This window comes from Vidua chalybeata, chromosome 4 (genome assembly GCF_026979565.1).
Source record: "Vidua chalybeata isolate OUT-0048 chromosome 4, bVidCha1 merged haplotype, whole genome shotgun sequence".
In the NCBI taxonomy this organism is placed as follows: domain Eukaryota; kingdom Metazoa; phylum Chordata; class Aves; order Passeriformes; family Viduidae; genus Vidua; species Vidua chalybeata.
Genome location: NC_071533.1, coordinates 12,972,534 through 12,994,717, shown reverse-complemented (window position 1 = coordinate 12,994,717; position 22,184 = coordinate 12,972,534). Strand labels below are relative to the sequence as shown.

Sequence of the window (22,184 nt, the reverse complement as noted above, 5' to 3'; positions counted from 1 at the left end):
ACAAACTTCAAATGGAATCGTGACCTTCCTCTAAGGTGGCCTAAAATACAATGCAATTGCAGAAAATACAATGCAATTGCACTTTGTATTTTACTGAAACTGCAATCTACAAAACTCAATAAAGTAATTCTTGTAAATATCAAAGGCTGAAGTATCTACAGGATTAATGCTAGCTCAGACCCCTGTCTTTTAACTTTAAAAACTTATGTGCACTAAGGCAATGTAAATATATTCAGGGAAAAATATAGGGCTCTGAAAGTATCCACTGTATCACTTTTGACTCTCCGCTCCTCTTTCATTTTCCAGTTGTGTCACCCATAAATATTGAGTCTAGGCATACTAAATGTGGTAAAAGTTGCAATTGACACCTAGAAAAACATTCTATTTGATTTTAAAATTAGTAATTTGGCCTGTTTGTCAGCAGTGTGGTGCTTTGTGATCTTCCATTTCATAAGCTACACAAAACCTAATCCAGTTTCTCTCATTTTGGCACATTTTGGGGGTCTCTATATATTTACACGTTCTAGTTTTGCTGAGTTGTAAGCAATTCTAATAAAGATCTTCACAACCAATTTTAAACCCACATAAAAGTAAAATACTAGTAGCAGATTATACTACCATTAAATTCAGTACTAGCTCAGTAGTTTAAGAAACAAAAAAAAAAAAAAAAAAGTCTCCCAGTGAGGAAGAGCCCAGGAAAAACAAAAAGCTGACAAGGATCTTGAAAGGGCTTTCTGGACACACAGGGTGATTTCGATGGTAATGTTTGGGAGTTCTGTTGTTTTCTACCATCAAATTCTAGACCCAGATGTGGGGTTGGTGTTGTCCTAAGTGAATGGGGAAAACACAGCCCTGTTGTGTACAAATAAAACATCTTTGCTCCCTCAGGGCATAAAAAAGGTACAAAGGCTGAAATATGGATGGTGCTTAAGTGTTTTTCTAAGGCAATGGTGACACAACCACCACGAATTTTCCATCAGCTTTCTGAAATCAAGATGTGGGTAATGCAAAAAGTTCTTTGCTCAGTGCCCACTGTGGAAGCATTATGCTGATCTTGATACTGTACATGCCAAACTCCTTCAGTCACTGCTACTTAGACACAAAACTCTGGTGTATATTCAGTTTCTCTGGCACCCTGGTATCAAAGATTTTTATTTATTTTAGTCCTGCTGTTGTCACTCACCTCAATGGGGGGTGGTGGTTCCATATCTTTGACAGGAGTGGGATTCAGAGGGGATTGTCCTTCTCTTAAAATTTCATGCTGGTATCAAAGAAAACAAAACAAAATTTTAAGAAAAGGAAAAAATGTTAAGAGGCCTAAATATTCAAGTCACACTAGTTGGTGAGAATCCCACCCACAGACTCATGGTAATTCTGCATTCACCCTCTCCAAACTGAGTTGTTGCCACTGCCTACTCAAGCCAAAGTCTCCAAAAAAGCTGACGTTTTTGCTCCACGTGGTGGCCAGCATCCCACAGAGTGTGGTGCTAAAATATTCAGTGGTTTCCAGTTTGCTATCCATTGTCTATCATGCCAGTGGTCCTCCTCTTAATGGTTTTTCTGGGAAACTACTCCATTGCTGTGCTTCTGTAATTACCTCAGGCACAATGTCTGAGGGAAACTAAAATTCATGATTTTTGTAACAGATTGCACGACTTTATTAGCTATTGATCTTATGTCAGCTGTCGGAGAAAACCTGGAGGAGATGACCACATCTTGAAAAATTAAAGAAAACTGATCCCATAAAAGGAAGCAGAGAAAATCAATTATGGCAATTCACAGGAAAGAATAAAAATGGTGAAGATATGGGTTTTATACATTCATGTCCCTGTTCATTCAATATACTGCATCAGAATTTTACAGATGGGAACCCAGTAAGGAGTCCCGTCATCATCTGAAACCACTTGTATCTAATATTTTGTGAAAGAGGGAATCAAAGACCGGATTGGATTTTGTGTGATTACTAATTATTCATATTGTTACTTAAGGAAAGAGGATCAACCGCGCAATTCACTACTTTGACCAGCAGGAAAATACATGGGGAAAAACTATTTGCTCACATAGCGGGAGCTGGGAATGAAGCTCTGGGTGGGGGGGGAGGTGAAAATCTACTGCTGCAGCGAGGAATTGCCTTACTTTATTTATCTGAAAGTCGGGTTTTCACAGTTGGCAAGTTCCTGACAGAAACTACACCGTGCCACAGCGCAGTGGAGCAGGCGCGCCCTCCCGGCAGCACAAGGCGCGCTTCCCCCGCGCCCCGCGGCGCGGCGCCGCTGGGCCCCGGGCGCGGGCGGGCGGCGCGGCGGGGACGGGCGGGCTGCGGGGCTCAAGGGCTCTCGCCACCTGCCCGCGGCCGCCCGCAGTCCCGGTGCCGCGGCCCGGGCGATGCGGGGGTGGCGGCCGCCCGCCCGCCCGCGATGTTCGGAGCGGGCAGGTACAGCATCCCGCGGCCCGTCACCAGGAACCTGGAGGACCTGGACTCGGTGCAGAGCGTCCTGCTGCACAGGTCAGTGTCCGGGACGGGGAGCGGGGGGCGGCCGCCCGAGATCGCTTCCCGAGCTCGGGAGGCTCCGGCATCCCTGCCCCTCCGTAGGGCAGCACCCGCCAGGCGGAGGGACAGTGGAGCCACCGGAGCCCCGGCGAGCTCCCCTTTTGTCGTGGCGGCAGGAGGGGCGAGGAGCCGTGTCCTGCCGCCGGGAGCCGAGGCTGCCACTCTGTGCACGGCAAGGGAAGGGAAGGGTGGCTGCCGGCGGGGAGCCGAGGTGCTCTCGGGCTTCCCTCCTTCCTTCCTGGAGAAGAGGAGGATGTGCAGGTGAGGAGAGCTACGGGGCTACGCCCGGGACTCTTACACGTGCAGAGAAACGTGCTGATAAGTCTTTGATATAGATTGATGCTGTTGCATCCATGCCATAAGCGTTTTGAACCCTTCTCTAAGGTCAGGGGATAATGTTTTCTAACTCGCACACAAATCCAAGAGGGATGGGAAAGAAATCCTTAAGTGGATGTACAGGAGGTGGCACACTGTATGAGGAGCAGCTGCTTTTCCTCCTGCATTCACCATCCCTAACGTGCGATTTTCCAAGGTACCCCCCAACAAAGACATCTGGACAATAGGATCTTGCCCAGCAGGCCCGTGCAGGATACTGAAAGCCACCCTTAATGCCATTTTCCGTGTGCTTAGCTGAGACCCGCAGAAACTTTACAAAGAAAAACGCATCCCATTCAGCAGAATCCAAGAGAAGCTCATCTCCAGTTCTGCTAAGTGTCCCTTTCCTGTTTCTGAGCCACGCTGGTTTATTTCCAGCTGCACAGAAAAAGCACACGGGCACTTCCAGTGCCAGCTCCACGTAGCTCTTGCTATGGAAACTAACAAGTGGTTGTTAACTCCAGCTCAAGGCGTCAGACGTGTGAAATCCATTCCTGTGAGCACTGGGGATGCAAACACACAGCACAGCAAGGAGGGCACTCTGCAATCAGCCTGCTCCAGCACGGCACTCTGAGGCTGCTTTAGGCACAATAAATGTGCTCGAGTGCAAACAGAACCCCATGGACTTTTCAGTGACTTAACAGAAAATGTTCTGTTTCAGAGCCGCATTAAAAACACGCTGCCCCGTGGTATTGCTTACGTTAATATACTCTAAGTGGAATAAGGCTACTCATGCTTGAAACATTTGCATTTTGACTGACTGCAAATAATGGTTTTCTTTCATGCCTGACATGCCTGCTATGCATAGCAGGTGATCCTAAAAAAAAAAGCATTTAAAACATTAAAGGTGAAGTAAAAGCAGTAGGGGAAAGAAATAAAATTACAGCTGCTTTTCATTCTGGAGAAAACTCTTTAACTTAAGACTGTTTTTCAAAAGAATGAGATGAGTTATACTACGCTTCCCAGATTTTTCATGGCTGTCTTCCTGTTGGGTTTGTGTTCTTCTGAAATACCTTCTGTGATCAGAGCTGATACAGACAGCTTAAGAAGTCAGAATATTCTCTTTCATTTATTGAGCACTAGAGTCTTTGCTCACAAAATTTCTGTTCCTCTGGTCCCAGAGATAGCTTTCATTCGTTTATATGTAAATATCCCAATTAAAATGACAGTGTCACTCTTCAATTCATGCCACTTTGCTGTGGATGGTCTCTACACAGTCCTGTCAGAGGAGCTGTGAACAGAAGATTTTTTTAATCACAGTCTTACACGGTTTTATGGGAACCTTATAATAAAAAAAAAAAATTCATTATTAAGGAATCCTTGTGAAATATGTATTTTGTCCTTTAAGAAACACTTGGGCAGGGGAGCGGAAACTTGTGTTGTTGTCATTAATCTTTAAAAAAGAGTGAATTATTCTGATATATTTTGCTCATGCTGTGCCCTGAAGGAATAAAAAAAAACTGGAATCAATAGTTGAAATACAATGTCACTCATATTTTTGGTTAATTTTTCTTTCAGTAAACAGGTGTCAGCAAGAAACAACTGAAAAACAAAGATAAACTACTTCCCTCTTAGTTTTATCTGCTTGTTACATATCATGTTTTATCTGCAGTGTATCATTTGTGTCTGTCCAGTTGTTGGTAGAGCCTTCCTGGAAATATGAAGTGATCTGAAATCAAGAAAGGAAAAAATGAAACATAAACAAGTCACTTAGGGCCTTCTTATCTCATTAGCACTAATGAAGAGCTGTAATTTGAAGCATGGAACCAGTGTGTCCTATAACCTGTCTTCGTTTAATTTCAGTCTCCTTCTGAATATAGGCATGGATCAAGGCAGGCTGTTATTTTTAAAGCACAACAGCTTCTGAAACAGGTTAAGCAAAAAAAAAAAAAATTAAAAAGAGACTCTAGGTCAGGAAATAAATATCCACACGTGGATTTAGTTCTTTGCAGGAACAGCTAATCATAACAACCTTCAGGCTTTAATTATCCATTCCTAAGTGCTCATTACCCAGTTGTCTAGTGAAGGTGAGCAGTGCTATTGATGCCAGTGATACCCTCTGGCAGATTTTTACCATCTGCATGTTAAAAACAGCAACTTGGCATAGAAGGCTCATGGATTCCTTAGTGAGGAGCATCAGCCCCAGCTCTCAGCTTAAGTGTAAAGTGTCTGCCAGAAGACAAATTATTTCAAGTTTCATCCTAATATTTATGCCCAAGAAATGAGACGCTTTCCTCTCAAGAGGGATTGTGTGGGAAAATCTGTGTCTTCACTAAAATAAGATCCTGCTGTGTGAGATATATCCTGCAATCTTTAATTGTTCCCACAGCAGCAGAAATTCCACATTCGTTTCAGCCAAGTCTTTAGGTGGCTCCCAGCTACTCCTCTCTGAGGACCAAAGCCTTCCATCATCCTTCCATTCATAATACGCTTATTCCTATAAAATAGCAAGTGGTGTAAAACCACTGCCTCCTTGAGAGAGAGCCTGTATTTCTCACTTAGTGAGCAAACAACTGGAACCAATTAATCAGCTCTTGAACTCAGTGAAATTCAACTAACACAGCACCATCTGGCATTGACTATCACTTCTCTACAGAAACACTTCAGTGTGCTGCTCGGTGTATTAGAAGTGCTTGGAAATGTAAGCATAATTTGTGAGGGTGGGACAGTATATCTCACCTTCTAAATGAAACCATAGTAGTACAAGCTTTTTTCTTCAGGAAATGTTTCTGTCCCCCCCTCTGGATAAGTTTGTAGTCTTAATAACCATGCAACAGTAATTTATTTGTAAAATCAAGTCTTATCTAGGGACTTCAGAATGGCCCTTCAGTATTTCATGTAGGTATTTTTACTCCAGTTGAAGCCTTAATCACATGGATGTCGGTCCAAAACATTTCTGTCTGCTAATTCACTTGAAATCACACTTACTAATATATGCTTCCCTGAAGCAATTTCAAGTACAGCAATTTCATACCAGGATTCTGTCACTCCTCTGTAGTGTTCCAGCGCTATAAAACCTCACTGCTGAAGCTGTGCAAATATCCCAGTGAGCAAAGATTAAATCCAGCACATGAAACATGTTCCAACAATTTCTCTCCATCCCTTTCCCTACTCACCATGTGTGTCCTGATGGGTTTACTGACAGAGCTACACAGCAAGTTGTCTGCAGGGCTGCCATAGGTCTTGTTTTTCATGATGTGAATAATTTAAGTCCTGAAAACTGAGTCGGGGATTACTTTGTGTGTCTCTCTCGCCTGTGCATGATTTTATACGTGTAGACTGCATGGGCTAGTCTAAGGTACTTGTTTGTGTCTGTCACATCCTTGCTTCTCCTGAACCACGTTACTCTCCTTACAAACCTAAGGAGAACCTACCTTAAATTCTCAGAGCTCGTTAAATTGATACAATAGCACATAAAATAAAGCACAGAGGCATCCCATTGCTTACCAGCTGACCCCAGAACCACTTTTTACCTCGTGTTTCCCCCTCCTGACCAGTATTTGGTTACAATGCTCTGAGCCTCACCCTAGGACTCCCGAGTTTCACTAACGGTACCTTTATGGGACGAGTGCTGGTACTAAATAAACTACTTAAAGTCTGGTTCTCCACGACGCGTTCCCGTTGAGCCAGGGAAAGGCGTTCGAGGGCCGGGGGAGGCTGGGCACACGGGAATTCCCATGGCCATGGAGGCTTTACCCCCCGCGCCGAGGGACGGCGCCTCACGGCCGGGCGCTCGCGCGTCCCTCCGTCTCCATGGCGAGCGGGGCGCCGGCCAATGGGAGGGCACGGCGCGCGTCACGTGCCCCGCCCGGTGCGCGGCTGTCATGGCGTCCGGGGCGCCCGTCGGGAGCGGCGCCACGGAGGGGATGGAGGCGGCCGGGGGAGAAGGCGCTGAGTCCGCGGGCACCGGCAGCCAGGGCGGCTCCTCCGGCTCCTCGCTGGCTGCGAGCTCCGAGTAAGGGCGGGGCCGAGAAGGGCGAGCCGCGGGGGCTCCGCTGTGGTCGCGCCGCCCGTGCGCAGGGGAGCCCGGCTGCGGGCGGTGCGGGGCTGGGCCGAGTTGGGCTGGGCTGGGCTGGGCTGGCTCTGGGAGCAGAGAGCCGTGCAAGGTTTCCGACAGTGTGTCCCTTCAGAGCCCTGAGGGTAACGCGGCGTGAGCTCAGCTGCGGGCGGTCCTTGCGCTGAGTTCTGCATCCCCGCTGGGAAGCAGAGGGGAGGGAGGAATTTGGCGCACGCTTTAGCAGGAAAGGTGCCGTCTTTCATTTTAGTGTCTTAAGTCAGACGGCAGTTCTGTAATAATACTTATTTTACAGTTATAAATGCAACCTTTGGGGTTTTAGTTTATTTGTGTATTTTGTAATTCGGATGAACTTAAACTTATAACATTAACTTGGTTTCCTGTGTTAAAACAGCTGTGCTTTATACTTCGGATGTGTAGTTCACATATCTTCTGTCTAAGTAAGAAGATAGTTCTGTTATAATACGTATTTTTAAGTTACAAATGCAGCCTCCGGGGTTTTAGTTTATATTTTTTTAATTCGGATGAAGTTCAACTTACAACAACAACTTGGTCGTTTACAACTTACAACATTGACTTGGTTCCCTGTGTTAAAACAGATGTGCTTGACACTTCAAATGTGTATTTCATGGTCTAATCAATAGCATTTCATTCAGCATGTTAGTTTCATCATGCTGTGCAGGGGAGGGGGGAAAAAAAGTAAGTGGGAGAAATCAGAATTGTATTCAAGCCTAGTTTAATTTGTAGTTGCCCTGTACCTCTGGCTCAGACACAAAGCTGTTGTGTGTACACCTACCTTACTTTATTTCTGTATTTATAAGCCAGAAGTCAACTGTAATATTTCAGCTTGAAGTGATGTGTTTTTTTTATATTTTGTGTGTTTGGGTTTTTTCTTTTCTCAATTCTTTCATCTAAAATGCCTTTTACTGTCATTCTTAGTATGTTTAGGGGATAAAGCTGTTCTACAGATTTCAGCACGTAACACCTGCCTACTGCTTGTAATAATACGTATAATACTTTTAAAAATTTGTCTATATAACAATTTATCCAGCAGAACTTGGGTCCTTTCTAGTTTATCTTTCTTCCAAAAATGGACAATTTCCATCAGCACAGTTCTTCAGACATTTATCCCAAAGAGGAAATACCTGTGTGGGATCAGTGAAACTACTCTTAGAGAAATGCAGGCCTTCGGGTTTTTTAGCTCCTTTGACTGAAGCTTCCAGTCCTAGAGGCAAGTTGAGGTTATTGTGTAAGCACTGTTTTGACATGAAAGAGATCAAAATAAGTTGGTTTTTTTTTTCCTTTTTTCTTGTCTTACTTGGTTTAAATGTATTGTAATACTACAGCATTAGGGGGAAAAAAATCTCTTATCCGAGGTGCAGACTTCTTGTTTCAGATTTGCTTTTCCAGGTGTCTCTGTGGATCTTTGTTGGGAAAGTGAGAGTTTCTTTACAGTACAGTTCCTTCTTTACTTCTCTCTGGAGTGGTTCTGTTTGGGTGAACCCAAAGTAAACACCAGAATGCCCACACCTTTTTTTTTTTTTTTTGGCCAGTGATTCATATTGTTCTAATCAAAATAGAGAACATGACTGTATGAACTCGTGTCCAGGCTGAAATTTTGACATCTACCCCAAAGAAGAAACAGTTTTTCCAAAGATCAGAGTCTTTTTTAAAAGGGAATAAAAATGCTATCATACATGACAGGAGTTTTTGCTAGTCCAGATGTTATTTCTTTGTAAATTTCTAGTGTTTCCTTTTTTTGTTTGGGTTTTTTTTTTTGGGGGGGGGGTGGCGGGGGGAGTTGATTGGTTGGTTTGGGGATTTTGGTTTTTTGTTTGTTTTTGCTTCATTTTGCTTACATATGCCAGAATGTGGGAGTACTCCTTAAGAAACAAACCAAGGAAAAACTTCTCAAGTTATTTCTTGCCTACCACCTTTTGAGAGATGTTGGATCAGAAAGAGTGTGCCCTTGACAGCCTTTAGGTTTTGTTAGCATTCTGATACTTTCTTGAACTAGAACTCAGGATTATGAGTACAACTCAGCAGAAATCACAAACTTGGATTTATCCCTCAGGTAGAGCCAAATTATCACAATTTGGTGGCTCTTCTTTTAAACTATCTATTTGGGCAAAAAAGCTAATAAATGCAGAGGAGATAGATGATGTTTCTTCTTGTGTGCAAGATTCATAGACTTTTCTCAATAACTGGGGCTCCAGAAGGAGAGTAATGCCAATGTTTTTTGTACTGTTAGTACACCCAGATCCCCTTGTTGAGCCCTTAAAGGTGCTCTGGTGCAATGTCTGTATAATGTTCTCTGTTCAGCTAAACTTGATCATTTATCTGTGTTTTCAAATTAATGCTCTATTTGAATATTTATTACTAGCTTTAAACCAGATTTGCACTCTTTATTCAGTAAAAGTAGTTCTAGTGCAAAATGTATGAATGTGTGTTGACTTTAAACTACTATATTAATTATGATGTAAATCCCCAGTCTCATTTTTCCATAGATGATTTTTATGAAACAAAGAGACCTTTTCTCATCTGGTTGGGAAGAATTAATTGGTCTTGTCTGTTCCTGAAAATCTTCCATGCAGAACATCCCAGATAATTAAACCTCTGAGTACTCTTCTTACTTTGGCCATTATGGATTCTCATCTCTCTGGAGTAACACTCCATGGTTCTCCTCAAGGTTCATTTGGTCTGTTGCCCCTCAGCAGGCAGTTTTTGGTTGTTTTTTTTTCTTTTTCCTCAGCCAAGAGAGTATTATTTCCTTCAGTCTCCTTCCCTTTAAATGTGTTTATAGGCTAAATAACATTTGTCTCTTTGCTCTGGGTGTGTTCCAGTTATTACATCTTTCTTAAAACCTACTATCTGAAACTGGACATGGCTGACACATCACCATTGCCAAATTAGGACAAAAAATTTTTTGCACTGTGCTGATGATGTTTCTGTTATATCCTAGAGCTACTTTGCCTTTGCTTTGCAGAAGTGTCTTGCTCTTGACTTTGGGTGATCCACACCAGCTGCCAGATCTGTTTCTGTAGCAGCGCTGCCTCTTTGCATTTTTAGTGTGTATTTTTGCAGATGCTATTTGGAACTTGGGTTTTAAAAATTGTTACCTAGATTTCATCTTAAATTGTTTGGGTTTTGTTTTTTTTTTTTTTAATGTTAAGGCTAAGTGATTTTTAAAATGTTTATCTTCTCTTTCCAAAGGGCTGGCAATCTGTGTTCCCATAGCATTACAGAATATCCAGAGTTAGAGGGAGCCCACAAGGATAAACAGGTCTATCTTCAGGCTCTGCACAGGACCACCTCAAAAATCATGCCATGATTATATTACAAATGCATAAATGAAAAAATAATGGGAGAGAACAAATAGAATGGAATTTTTTCTCATAAGAGAAAAGCATTCATGCGCATGAATGTAATTACTAATTAAAATTTGCATGTCAAAGAAATGTTTGTTTTCTGAAAAGAGAATACTGCTTTTTGCAATGGCTGTTTTCCTCTGAGGCATTTGAAGAAACTATTTTACTGGTGAGAGGGATATTTTTCCTTGCCATATCCATAATTTATCTAAAACAAGCCCTAACCCTCCTGGCAGACTTAAAGCAGTTGAGCTGACAATGTTCAGGGGACAACTAATTTTTTCCTACTTTTTATTCAACCCTTGCACTCTCTCTGTCCCCTCCCTACTTAAAACAATCAGATCTCGCTTGCACAGTGATCTTCCTTATCAGAACTCATTGATCATTCCTCTTTCTTTTCCAGTGACCTTGAGCCTGAGTGGTTGGACAGTGTGCAGAAAAATGGGGAATTATTTTATTTAGAATTAAGTGAAAGTGAAGAAGAAGTTCTGCTTCAGAACAGCTCTCCAGAAATGCCAGCAGTGAATCATGTCCGGTTTCGTGAAAATGAAGCTGAAATTATTCAAGAGGGATCACGAAAGGAAAGAAAGTATGAACTCAAGAAATGGACCAAAATGCTAAAAAAGAAGAGTCTTTTACCAAAGAGTTCTGGTAAGAAAGGCAGTGGAAGCTGCAGTGTGCACCCCTCTGGTCCTACTTCCATATTGAAACACCGGTCTGCTCAGAAAATAGGTGTCACTGTTCAGCAGAAGTACAAAGATGTATCTGTTTATGTAAATCCCAGAAAGCTCTACAGTGCTGGGGAAGAAGAGCAGCAGAGGCTGCTGGAAACCTTAGTAGGTATTGTCCATCAGTCTTCATGGAGCAGCAGAAGAGTGGAAAAACAAGGCAGGAGGGATAAAGCCACCAGAGGAGTCTGTGAAGAGAAGCTTGTGGTACATGGCTTGGTGCCAGGTAGTTCTGCAATGAAAACAGGTCAAATCCTGATTGGTAAGTAACTGAAGGAATAGCTAACTTCTGCACTCTTCCTTTAATATGAAGATTTATGGGGTTTTTGCTGTTAGAGGCAGCTGACTTGAATATTCTTGAGACGTAAGCAATTACATCATTTCTGGAGGGGTTATTTTAAATCAGTGTCATTGCATCTGATGGTTTGGTACTTAGTCAGTTTTACTGTGTTACTGATTTTTAGAACATGTGGCATAACCTGAAAGGCGTTAATACAGTAAGGAGATGACCATCCCCTAATGTTCAGAGACTGAGCAGCTTGGAGCAAGAAATACCTCATCACCACCTTTCACTTAGGATTTTAGCTGAGAATTTGATCAGTAGATAAGTGGGACTGATATAGCCAAGATAGATATAGCCATACCTATAGTCTGTCAGATACTATATTTAGATTTCATTCTTCTCCACAGCATCCCCCTTGGATAAAAAGCTTTACTTATATATGCTTTAAATGGATTTTGTGTCATAAAAATGAGGGGGAAAATACTGAGTAAGATACATTCTTACATTACAAACTTTCTCCACAGCCTTGTTTGGTTATTTTTCTCTTGAGCAAGTCCAACAGCAGCTTCCTCAGCAGTTGTGACTTTGGGAGGCTCCAAATCCATGGCAGGGCTGCAGTTTGGGGAGGCAGTGAGCCAGTACAGCCTTTGTGGTGGTTTGGCTGTTTGGGCACTTCCATGAGCTGATGAAATAACCTGGCAGGAAACTAACCCAGAAGAGAAATTGGCTGTCTAGTATTTTGCTGTTGCAGTAAGTTAAATTTGGGTCGCAGAAGGTCTGACAGGCACCCAGATGTGAATGATGGAGGGGAATGAACTGCTGTGAGGGGTAATGAGGGAGCAGAAATGCTTCCACTCCCAGCACTGAGGCCACTCAAAAACTTGGCACTCTCAGGACATCAACCTCAGAGACAGTAAATGTGAGACAACCTGGCCACATCTGTAAAGGATGAAAGGTTATTTAATTACCCTTGAAGCTGGTTGCTTACAGAGTGGGAGAGTGAAGATGTGATGTTGCTTAGAAGATCATTAAAAATCTTAATGCTAGAAGTAGCACAAATCCCTCAAAGTCAGCATGAGTGCTCTTGAAGTTCCAGTGTTGTGTGTGTAAAAAGGCACATCATGCTTCAACTGGCTGATTGCTCCAGCATGAGTTTTTGGTAGAGATGCTAAAGAATACTCCAGAGGGAAAATTGGATAACTTTCAAATTTAACCAGCAAGAACTGATTAGTCAAGAAGCAGGGGATGTGGGCTGCGGGGGAGGAGAGAGCGAGTTTCAACATTATCTGATTAAGGGTGTTTAATCTAATTAGTGTAAGAGTGGGTGTTTGTAACCTGTAAGTTAATTCTGGGACACAGATTTGTATATAACATTTTTGTGAGGGCAGGTGTGAAGTCAGAACAGTGTAGGCAAGTGCCAGATCGAGGAGATCAAGCTGACCTAACCAGAGATAGTATCTCATCTGCTGCACTTAATGCTTCCCAGAGCTAGTGAGGACAAAAACTGTGGGTTTTTTTTTTTTTTGTTTGTTTGTTTCAAATAGAAGAACATTTTACTTCATCTAAGAAGAGTCTTGCACATTTATTATGTCCCAGGCTATCATCAACCCTTGCCTTGTGTTTTTTGCACATTGGAAATGAAATAGTTTTAAGCATACTGGGGTTATTCAGCTCTTAACTGAGAAAATGAGCTGTGTTCAGTGCCAGTGGTGGAAAATATGTAATTTTCATATAAAAATACCTTCAAATTATATATCTATAGTGAAGCTGAGTACTCTGGAAATTTTATGTGGTATCTAGAAATAGGGATGCTTTGCATTAATTAGATGCTCAGATTTCAGTCTTGTCTGCATAAAGAATATACAGTTTAAAAAAATGCTGTTCTTGTCAAAAATCCGTTGTCTTTCCTGCTTCTGTACTGCGCATCACAGGATGGGATAGCTGTGGTGTACACCTGAAGCCTGATTTAGAAGCAACTGGAGTTCAGTAGCTAGCTCCTCAGATCATCACAGGAGCTGAAGTTGGACAGAAAGCTCAAGAACAATAACAGCAGGACTTTGCCTTTCAGTTGTTCTTGATCAAAGTCAGTTTTAGGAGTTGTGTGGAGAATTGTGGAAACGGCCGGTAAAGAATGTTTTTGTGATCAGTCTAAAACTGAAGAATTAGCACCAAAGTGAGCAGCTTCTTAGGCCATCACAGGAGGAATACCTGATCAGCACAGCACAATGCCTGCTGGCTGCTCTGGTTATAACTTTATTCATCTCCATTGACCTGTGTGTGTATAAACATTAACCTGTTCTTGTTCAGCTTTATAATAATTCGGTGGTCCAGACCAGCTTGGCAGTAGTCTTTTGTGAGGTAAATCCAAATTATACTTTCCTTTAAAAATACATGCTTTAAAATGACATCTGGTTGTCTTCCTGGTCACCAGTTTGCAGCAATCATTTTGACTCACAAAGTGGTTTATGCTTCAGCATTTTTTGTGGAAGTACCTTCTTTTTCCATCCTTAATAATCACTTTCCTCAGGTGGCTTCTCCTATTTGTTTTGAAATGTATGTCCTTTATAGCTTTGAACACTTAAAACATCTGTTTATTATTTGCACAGTACACTTTAATTTTTGGTTTTAAGATTGCATATGGAAGTCGTAAGTCTTGTTGCTGTATTTTATTAACCAAGTGGAATGCAGGCACTGACCATATGATAGTAAACGCAACAGTTCTGCAAGCTAAAACTTTAAAAAGATGGCACTCTATCCATGTGTTGTTTATCAGTTAATTTATCTTTTTTTTTTACATTTAGCAGGCCAGCATCCATCTTAAATTTTCAAATCAGAAAAGCTCTTATTTATTTTTAAACTTGTTGTCACTTTCATTTTGGTTAAGATGAAATGCAGTTGCTTCTATCTTGTGCTTTTTAAGTGCCTTTTGTATTTTTGGCAAAACATTTTCCTTGTTTCAGGTAATTTGGAACATTAAGCAAAGCTTGGTCTGCTGTGGAAAACTTTGAGCATACCTTCAAAGAGGAAAAACTTCTCAAAATACTCACATTCAGATCCTGACAAAAAAGGGTTGTGATAGGTAATGCTATTATAATTTGGTTCCCACCCCTCTTCAAATTGAAACCTGTTGGATCCACGCTGGGGAAAAGTTCTTGTAAATGCTGTTGAGCATCATCTTTACCATAGTAAAATAAAAACTTAATTCCAATGACACTGAAAATACAGCAAAGCTCTTTTCACTAGCAAAGTGTACTGTTGTTATCCTCTTTGAAAGTATCTTATTGCTCTCATAACCAAATAGCTCAGTATGAATCTTCTCACTTTATCAGTATGTAAAATTGTCAAAAAATTGTGAAAACTCCCCACTGACAAGAATTGTGTTTGATAGTAAAGATGGGCTATAATACCCCAGTATGCAAAAGCTACAGCTGCTACTGCAAATTTCACTCGAAAGGACTATATCCTTAGAGTCCTGTCAGAAAAAAGACAGGGAAGGACCAAAGGACCAGAAAGGACCAAAATACTGTGAGAGTTTGTGATTTCTATGTGGAATTACCATACATGGTGTATCTTTACTCTCCAGAGTAGAGATGTTGGGCTCACAAGATGAAACAGAGTTTGTGTAAGCTTTGCTGTGTTCTCATTGTGGCGTTTGGGATGTGGCTTTTGTTCCTTTCATCTCCTCTTGAAGCACAGCAGCACTGGTTTGGATGAAAGCAGCCTGCTAACATTTAAACAAATAATTGATCTGCCTTTCTTCAGTAGGAATGCATTCCATAGTTTGCCTTTTTTGGAAAGGCATATGGGAACTTTTATAAGTGCTCCCACCAAGTTATTACCAAGAACGGAGAAAATTAAATATCAGGATTCCGTGACAAAAGTGTCCTCCATCCTCTCCCATGGGAACAACTTGATTCTCTTGATTTCAGAAAAAAAAAAGTGCCCTTCCCATCAGAGTATGGAAGTGGTGCTTACTTGCCAATCTGTGTCCCTGGGCTTAATCTAATGGGGATCTACTTTTAGAAATGGTGCTTGCAGGTTTATCTCTAGGGAAGGAATGGTTAACAGAAGTCATTGTCTTGTGCCTCAAGTGGCAAAGAGATAGGCAGCTCTGAAATAAACATTCTAGGGATGTCAGCAGTTCCAAAGACTTTCCTAAGCTTTGTCATTAAAGAGGCAGGAATAATTCCATCAGCTGTGTGTAGACTGGGTGTTTGATATCAAGACACACTGGTCTTAGTTGCTGCTGACTGGATGGGAGAAGTGTTTTCTGATGAGAACTAATAAAATAGAGAGAATTCTGTTTTATCACTCAAGTAAAGTTCAGCCCTGCGTAACATTGTGCAGAGAACACGTATGGATGTCTTACAGTTTTTGTCAACTGAGAATGTTTCCACAGTAAGTGATAGCACTCAAAAGCTTGATCCTTCTTTATTATGAGATTTAAGTAAAGCTTACTTAATTCCTTAAAAAGAGTCAAAGAATAGTTTGAGTTGGAAGAGGTCTAACCCCACACTACACTCATTCAGCCTGGCCTTGGACACTTCCAGGGATGGAGCAGCCACAGCTCTACTGGGCAACCTGTGCCAGGGCCTCACCACCATCACAGGACAGAATCTCTTCCTAATACGTAATCTAAACTCCTTTCTTCCAGAAGGACATGTCTTTTTTCTAGAGATAAATTTGTTGACTTAAACAATGATATCCTGGAGCTGCCTGAAGAAAATTCCTTTCCTCTGTTGCAGTGGCTCACTGCATCTCTAAAAACAGAACTGAGTGTTACTTTGTTCTGATGTTTCTCCCTGTATCTGTAATTCAGTGATGTTTTAGATTGGGATGGTTTGACTTAATTCTGCAGACCATTGAGTTAGACCAACTTAATTGCAAAAGCTATTTATTCTGTATATATTCTATATACACTTCGATTTCATTTAAACTGAACTGTTTAAGCACTAGGTAATGGAAATCAGATTAATACAAGTGCATTAATTTTTTTACATATTTAATGTCTGAAGACCTGAATCAGTCTGTCTTTCTGTAAGTTTTTCACACTGCTAAAGGGCAAGAAACAATTCTCAAATAAAATGTAGATGTCAAGCTCTTACAAAGTACAACTTGCATGTATTAACTTTTTCACTGCAGTTAATTATCACACTGAGTAGCTCTTGTGGTCATGTCCTTCTTTAAGACTATTCTGGTAATTTTACACAGCTCTTACTTTACCCAATGATGTTATTTATTCTGTTACTTCATAGTCTCTATTCTTTGAGTGCTGTTGTATGTGGCAAAAAGAAAAGTAGCAAAAAATACAAACACCTACCCTCACTGTGTCCACCCCCAATTCTGGAAAATTCATACTAATCAGTAAAGATTTTTCTGTTGTGTATCAAGTTGCTCTTCTTTGATAGTGATACAGCATTTCCTGTAAGGCAGCCAGCCTTACAGGACTGATTGGGCTGTGTGCTCTGGAAAGCTGTTCCATGTATGGTCCATGATTACATTTTTACCAATTGGATGGAATAAATATTTACTGCTGCAATGAAAGTTTTACATGTGTACATTAGGCATTGAATAAATAAAACACTTGGAGTGTGTAACATGTAAATACTGATGGCTCTTCTCCTTTCCAAGTGTCTTTGTCTATTCCACCCTGGTGGTTCCAAAACATTCCCTCAAGTGCTGAGGTGTGGATGTCTTCACAAAGTGTGTGCAGCTCCTCTGAATGGCTTTACAACAGAATTCCTAAGGATCCAGTCAAACAAACAGAGCACAAACTTTTGTTTATGATGAGTACAAGAGCGATTTATGCTTTCTCTTGTAGTTGTGTATTATGATCTGTAATACAGTGTTCTTAACAAAGAACATAGTAATCCTGTTTATAATTCTTGTTATATTAGAGTAGCCGGAGTGCTCTGCTTTTCATTACTAATTTTCATGTCCTGGGGCTCTGGCATGGACTTACTTAGTTCTTTTTAGATGCTGTTCGACTTTCAGCTTTTCTGTCTTTGAATTACTGTTGTGTTGAAGATTTGACAGACTAAAACTTAACTGCATCAAGAAACACAGAGGTTAGGGAGAGAGCTGTTTCTTGAAAAAGAAAAACTTTAAACATTTTTATGTGTAGAATAAAATGTACCCTTTCCTTGGTTTTGCATCAGAAGGCATAGGAATGAATTTCCCTTTAATGTAAAAGAAGAGTGAGCAACTGGTTATTGCCTGGTGTATTAAAGAGGAATATTGCTTGCATTTTAGAGGTATTCAGAGTTTTCTTACTGATGGTTAGTTATGTCTCTTGTTGGCCTTGATTGTGTGTTGCACCGATTTTGAGCAATCGACCTTGTACCTAGGAAGAATCCCAGTTGCAATTTGAAGGTATTTTAAAACATAGAAATAATGGTAACTGTCGGTCTTCTCCTGAACTTGAGCATTCTGTGGCCTTGAATAGATTCTCAGGGAATCAAGAAACCTTAGAGACTCAGGCTGTGCTTTTCCATAGTGTGCTATGTCATTAGCATTGTGTCAGTTTGAGCTGAGCAAGTCTTCTCCCTGGAAAATTGAAATACCCACTGAACCTTACAGTGCTTCAGTACTTTATTTCTGCACTTGACATCTTCGTTGCCAAGTCAAGGCTTAAAATATAACTATGCTAAACATGCACTTTTGCTGCAAATCCATATCCTTTTTCTAATCCCTTTCCACTGCCTGAGTGATGAACATCATGTTAATAATCTTGGAGAGGATGTGGAGGTACTTTCTAGGGGAGTCTTTGTGCAGCTCAAGCAAAATGAAGCTTGGTTTTCAATTTGCTCGTTCAGAGGAGCTCTTGGTATTTTTAGTTCATACATAAGAATCTGTTAATTTTCAGTGTTAAATAAGAAGCTAATTTCTTTATTTCCCTATCTACAGAAGATACGAGCTAGAAACTAATCAAGTTTTCCAGGAGAGAAAGCAGAGACAACTGAAAGTGCCACCAAAGAAAATCAAGTAGAAAATAAGGCTATTTTGTTACTCTAAAGTTGAGTATTTGCCTCTGTAAAGGAACTAATGAATCATCAAATCCTGGTGCCACTGACAGTCACTTCTTACAGTTCTTGTCATAAATTTATGTTGCCTCATCCTGGGTAGTTTGCTCTAAGTACCTTTATTGGAAAGTTTTGTAGAAGTTCTCTGGTTAGGGTCTGCAGAACCTTTTGATTTCCACTCTAGCTGCTTTCTCACCTTAGGCTCTGCTCACCTTGTCTTTAACTAAGAGATTCTTAATTTCCTATGGTTGCTGCAGTATTACTTCTGTCTATATGACCTCATTTGATTTCTTTTTTCTTGAGCACAGGTGAATAGGACTCTCAGGAGTACTCGGGATGGAATCACTCACCAAGGAAAGGCCAAACAATGAATGGTCAAAAATCCTTTTATTTTTACTTCCCCATTTCTATTCTTTTTGACAGGTCTATGTACTTTTATCTCTTGATGTTATTTTACTTTTATGTTTTCTAGTTTCACAACTTGGTCTTCTTTTCCACAGGTCTCATATCCCTCTTGCACACTCCACACTTTAACATGCATCTTTTTGAGGGGGATGAGGAATAGGTTATCAATTAATTACCGCTGGGATACTTCCTGAGAATATTTTCCTTCACTTCATATAGAAATCCCAGTTTGATTTTTGTACTTTAAACTGGAATGTGGATTTTAAGATTGTAAGCTATAATTTGGTTCTGTTTGCTTTTGTAGGTGGTGCCTTTAATTTTTCAAAACTTTTTCTCTTGCAGTTAATGACTGTGGGACCCTAAGAGTTTTTTTCCCCATTTCCAGTGATGGTAAGAGTGTCAGATGTAGAAAACACAAGATGCTGTTAGGCAGGAAAAACTGGCAGATAAAAACACAGAGAGGAGAACCCACAGCAGGGGCAAGGAATGGAAGAGAAAGGACTAAAATGAGAAATTTGCTTCTGGTCAGGTAACAAGAGTGATGCAAGCCTAGATGGAGGGAAAGGCTTGGAGAGGTGTTACACATGAGGACCACCAAGATGGTCAGAGGGATTGGAACACTTCTGCTAAGGAAGGGCTGAGAGAATTGGGATTGTTCAGCCTGGAGAAGAGAAGCTTCACAGTTACCTAATTGTGGCCTTGAAGTACCTGAAGGGAGCATACAGGAAGGATGGGGAGACACTTTTTACAAGGACCTGTAGTGACAGGACAAGGGGGAATGTCTTTAAACTGACAGTAGATTTAGATCGGATATGAAAAAATAAATTCTTGACTGTGAGGATGGTGGGACACTGGAAAGGATTGCCTGGAGAAGCTGTGGGTGCCCCATCCTTGGAAGTGTTCCAGGCCAGGTTGGATGGGATTTGGAGAAGCCTGGTCTAGTAGAAGGTGTCCCTGCCTGTGGCAAGGGGTTGGAACTAGATGGTCTTCAAGCCTCCTTCCAACCCAAACTGTTCTATATTTCTATAATTTTTGTCAAATGATGTGGGTGTGGCCATAAGGCCTTAGGAGCACTGAGGTAATAGACTAAAAGTGGTAAATATTGCATGTAACAAACATCTACTTAAATATAACAAATGGACATTTATGACAGCTTGGATGGCATATTAATTTTTTAAGACACTTTTTTACTCTGTATTGTGGTGCAGTGGCAACTGAATTTCTCATTTCTTGTCTGTTCCACCTCCAGGGGATGTTCTTGTTGCTGTAAATGATGTCGATGTGAATTCTGAAAACATAGAGAGGGTTTTGTCTTGCATTCCAGGTCCTATGCAGGTACAGTATACAGGACAGTTGAACATTTATTCCAAAAATCCTCTGTAAGACTTAGTACTGCTTCTAGCCTTTTTTTCCTGAGGAAACAAAGTTTAGGTGGCCTTTTTCTTAAAATTTACTCTGTTATCTTTTGAATGCATTGCTTGACTTCAGTGAGAGTAGAAATTTCAGAGTTTAATTCTGATAAGAATCAGAAGAATCCTATGAAAATAGGTAGGTGCTGATGTCTAGCTTAAAAATAAACATGTCAGCAGGATAGTAGTGGATTTTTTTGCCAATTACTGTATTTAAAATGGTAATAATTGCTCTGAAAGTATTTTAAATTAAATAATTATGTCTTCATCAGTATAAACAAGACTCACAAACTACAAGACAGTAAAAACAAGCCTGAATTAACAAGGAGTACTATTAAAAATATTTAAGAGCATTTTAGTGGTGAAATTGATACTGGTTTAATATTTAAATACAAAAATTAATTCTTGGGGTTCTAAAAGATGTTAGATTGAATACTTTCAAGATCTTTAAAAACTCAACAGTGATGAAACTGATAGAAGTTAGTAATAAAAATTAGTATCAAAAAAAAATTCAAAAAAATCTGATTAATTATGTTTCTTTCCCCAAAACTTTCTTTTCTTCTAGCTGAATCATTTTGGAGCTCTAATGAAGAACTAAATAAGTCATGAAGAATTAGATAGCTACTTCAGAGCAAAGTCAGGAGAGTGTTACTTACCTAGGATGTTAAAATGGAATATTTTGAGTTACTCTGCTTAAATCCACTTGCTGATGGCCAGGAAGACAAGATAAGAGTTGAAACTTTCATGTGTATGAGGTATGAGCAGGGGCAGGTTAAAAATTAAAGTGTCGCTTGGTAGTTTTTCTTCAGGTAGAATGTTCAAGGTAATGATAATAATAGAAATATTTTACAGTCCAGAGATTTTTCAGAGTGGAAATTTTGTGTTTTCTTGAACACAAAGTTCTATATGCAAGTTCCTGTGGAAATATATATTCTGTTGCAGTGAGATTGAGTACTGAAGATGTCAATTCAGGAAGCTTTCCAAGATATCTGACAGCCTGAAGTTTGCCTGAGCTACTGGAGTTGTGGTCAGGCACTGGCAGAGCTCCATGGGAGAAAAATCTTCTCTTGTCTGCCTTTGACCAAATATGGAGTTGCTGTAACTGTTATTAAATACAGAATGATAAAAAAGGCAAAGATGATCCAGTTTGTGTAATTGCATCCTCTCTAGATGAGGGTGTAGGTATTACTTGTTTTTCAAATGCAGTGTAGCCCTTGACAGAGCAGTTCCTGGTGATGCAGTATCAGTGTTTGCTCTGTCAAGCAGGCAGCCATTACTTGAAATATTTATCATGGTGGCTTTCCAAATCCTTTCATTAAAGTGCAATTATTCCTTTTCCACTGTGCAGTTTGAGTCAAGCCAGACAAGTGGTGGCTAGAATAGACCAGTGGAGATATAAATACAGACTTCTGGGTTTTTTTGCCATGCAGTACACTGCAATCATGCTGTTGAAGGAGCAGAGAGTTGTTGTAGCTGACATTTTGTAATACAATCAAAATTGTTACTGTGTTCTCAGTCATCTTACCTTGCAGAATATCAAACAATATGCAGTTTGAAGCCTTCTTACTTACATATAAGTTATTTCTTTAAGTGAAGTCCCTGCTCTTCTGGATTCATGTTAAAAATTGCTGGAATTAATTTCAAAAACTTCACTACCTAGATTCAACTGCACTATGTGACATAACATATCTCATTATTGTATTTCCAGAATTTTGTTTTTCTTACCTCAGTTTAGGCAACTAGATCTAGGCTTGTAAGGGCTAGTTTAGCGCATTTATTGAGAAATAGAAGTCCAACTGCTACATTAGTCCTTCATTTTACATTTCTGTAATCAAAATAGTTGCTGTTTCCTAGCACCACGAGACAGAGAAGACAGAATAGGAAGGGCAAGATATGCTAAAGGAATATACTCTTCTTTAATACTCAGAAATTGCAGAACCATATGACTCAAAACTTTGTAAAAATATCCAGCCTGAGGCAGATATCTAGAATCAGCAATTTCAGCCTGAAATGTTGAGTTCCAGTTGT

At 40.5% G+C, this 22,184-nt stretch overlaps 1 protein-coding gene and 1 long non-coding RNA gene across 4 annotated transcripts in view; one reads left to right on the top strand and one right to left on the bottom strand.

The window, feature by feature from the left end:
• Positions 1 to 2,349: 2,349 nt before the first annotated feature.
• INTU (inturned planar cell polarity protein) overlaps positions 2,350 to 22,184 on the top strand; it is a 38,826-nt gene continuing 18,991 nt past the window's right edge. The window contains exons 1-4 of one of the 3 annotated variants that reach the window (XM_053941181.1): positions 2,350 to 2,506; positions 10,713 to 11,299; positions 19,090 to 19,137; positions 19,997 to 20,082. In XM_053941181.1, coding sequence (XP_053797156.1) covers positions 2,418 to 2,506; positions 10,713 to 11,299; positions 19,090 to 19,137; positions 19,997 to 20,082 — 810 coding nt within the window. In that variant the 5' untranslated portion in view covers positions 2,350 to 2,417. Of the gene's footprint in view, positions 2,507 to 6,750; positions 6,882 to 10,712; positions 11,300 to 19,089; positions 19,138 to 19,996; positions 20,083 to 22,184 lie in introns of those variants that run through there. The other 2 variants (XM_053941180.1, XM_053941182.1) reach the window with 2 other exon arrangements.
• LOC128787194 (uncharacterized) lies at positions 3,977 to 6,683 on the bottom strand. The gene is made up of 2 exons (XR_008430603.1): positions 6,482 to 6,683; positions 3,977 to 4,595 (listed from the first exon to the last, which is right to left on the bottom strand). It is a non-coding gene; the product is annotated as an uncharacterized LOC128787194 (long non-coding RNA).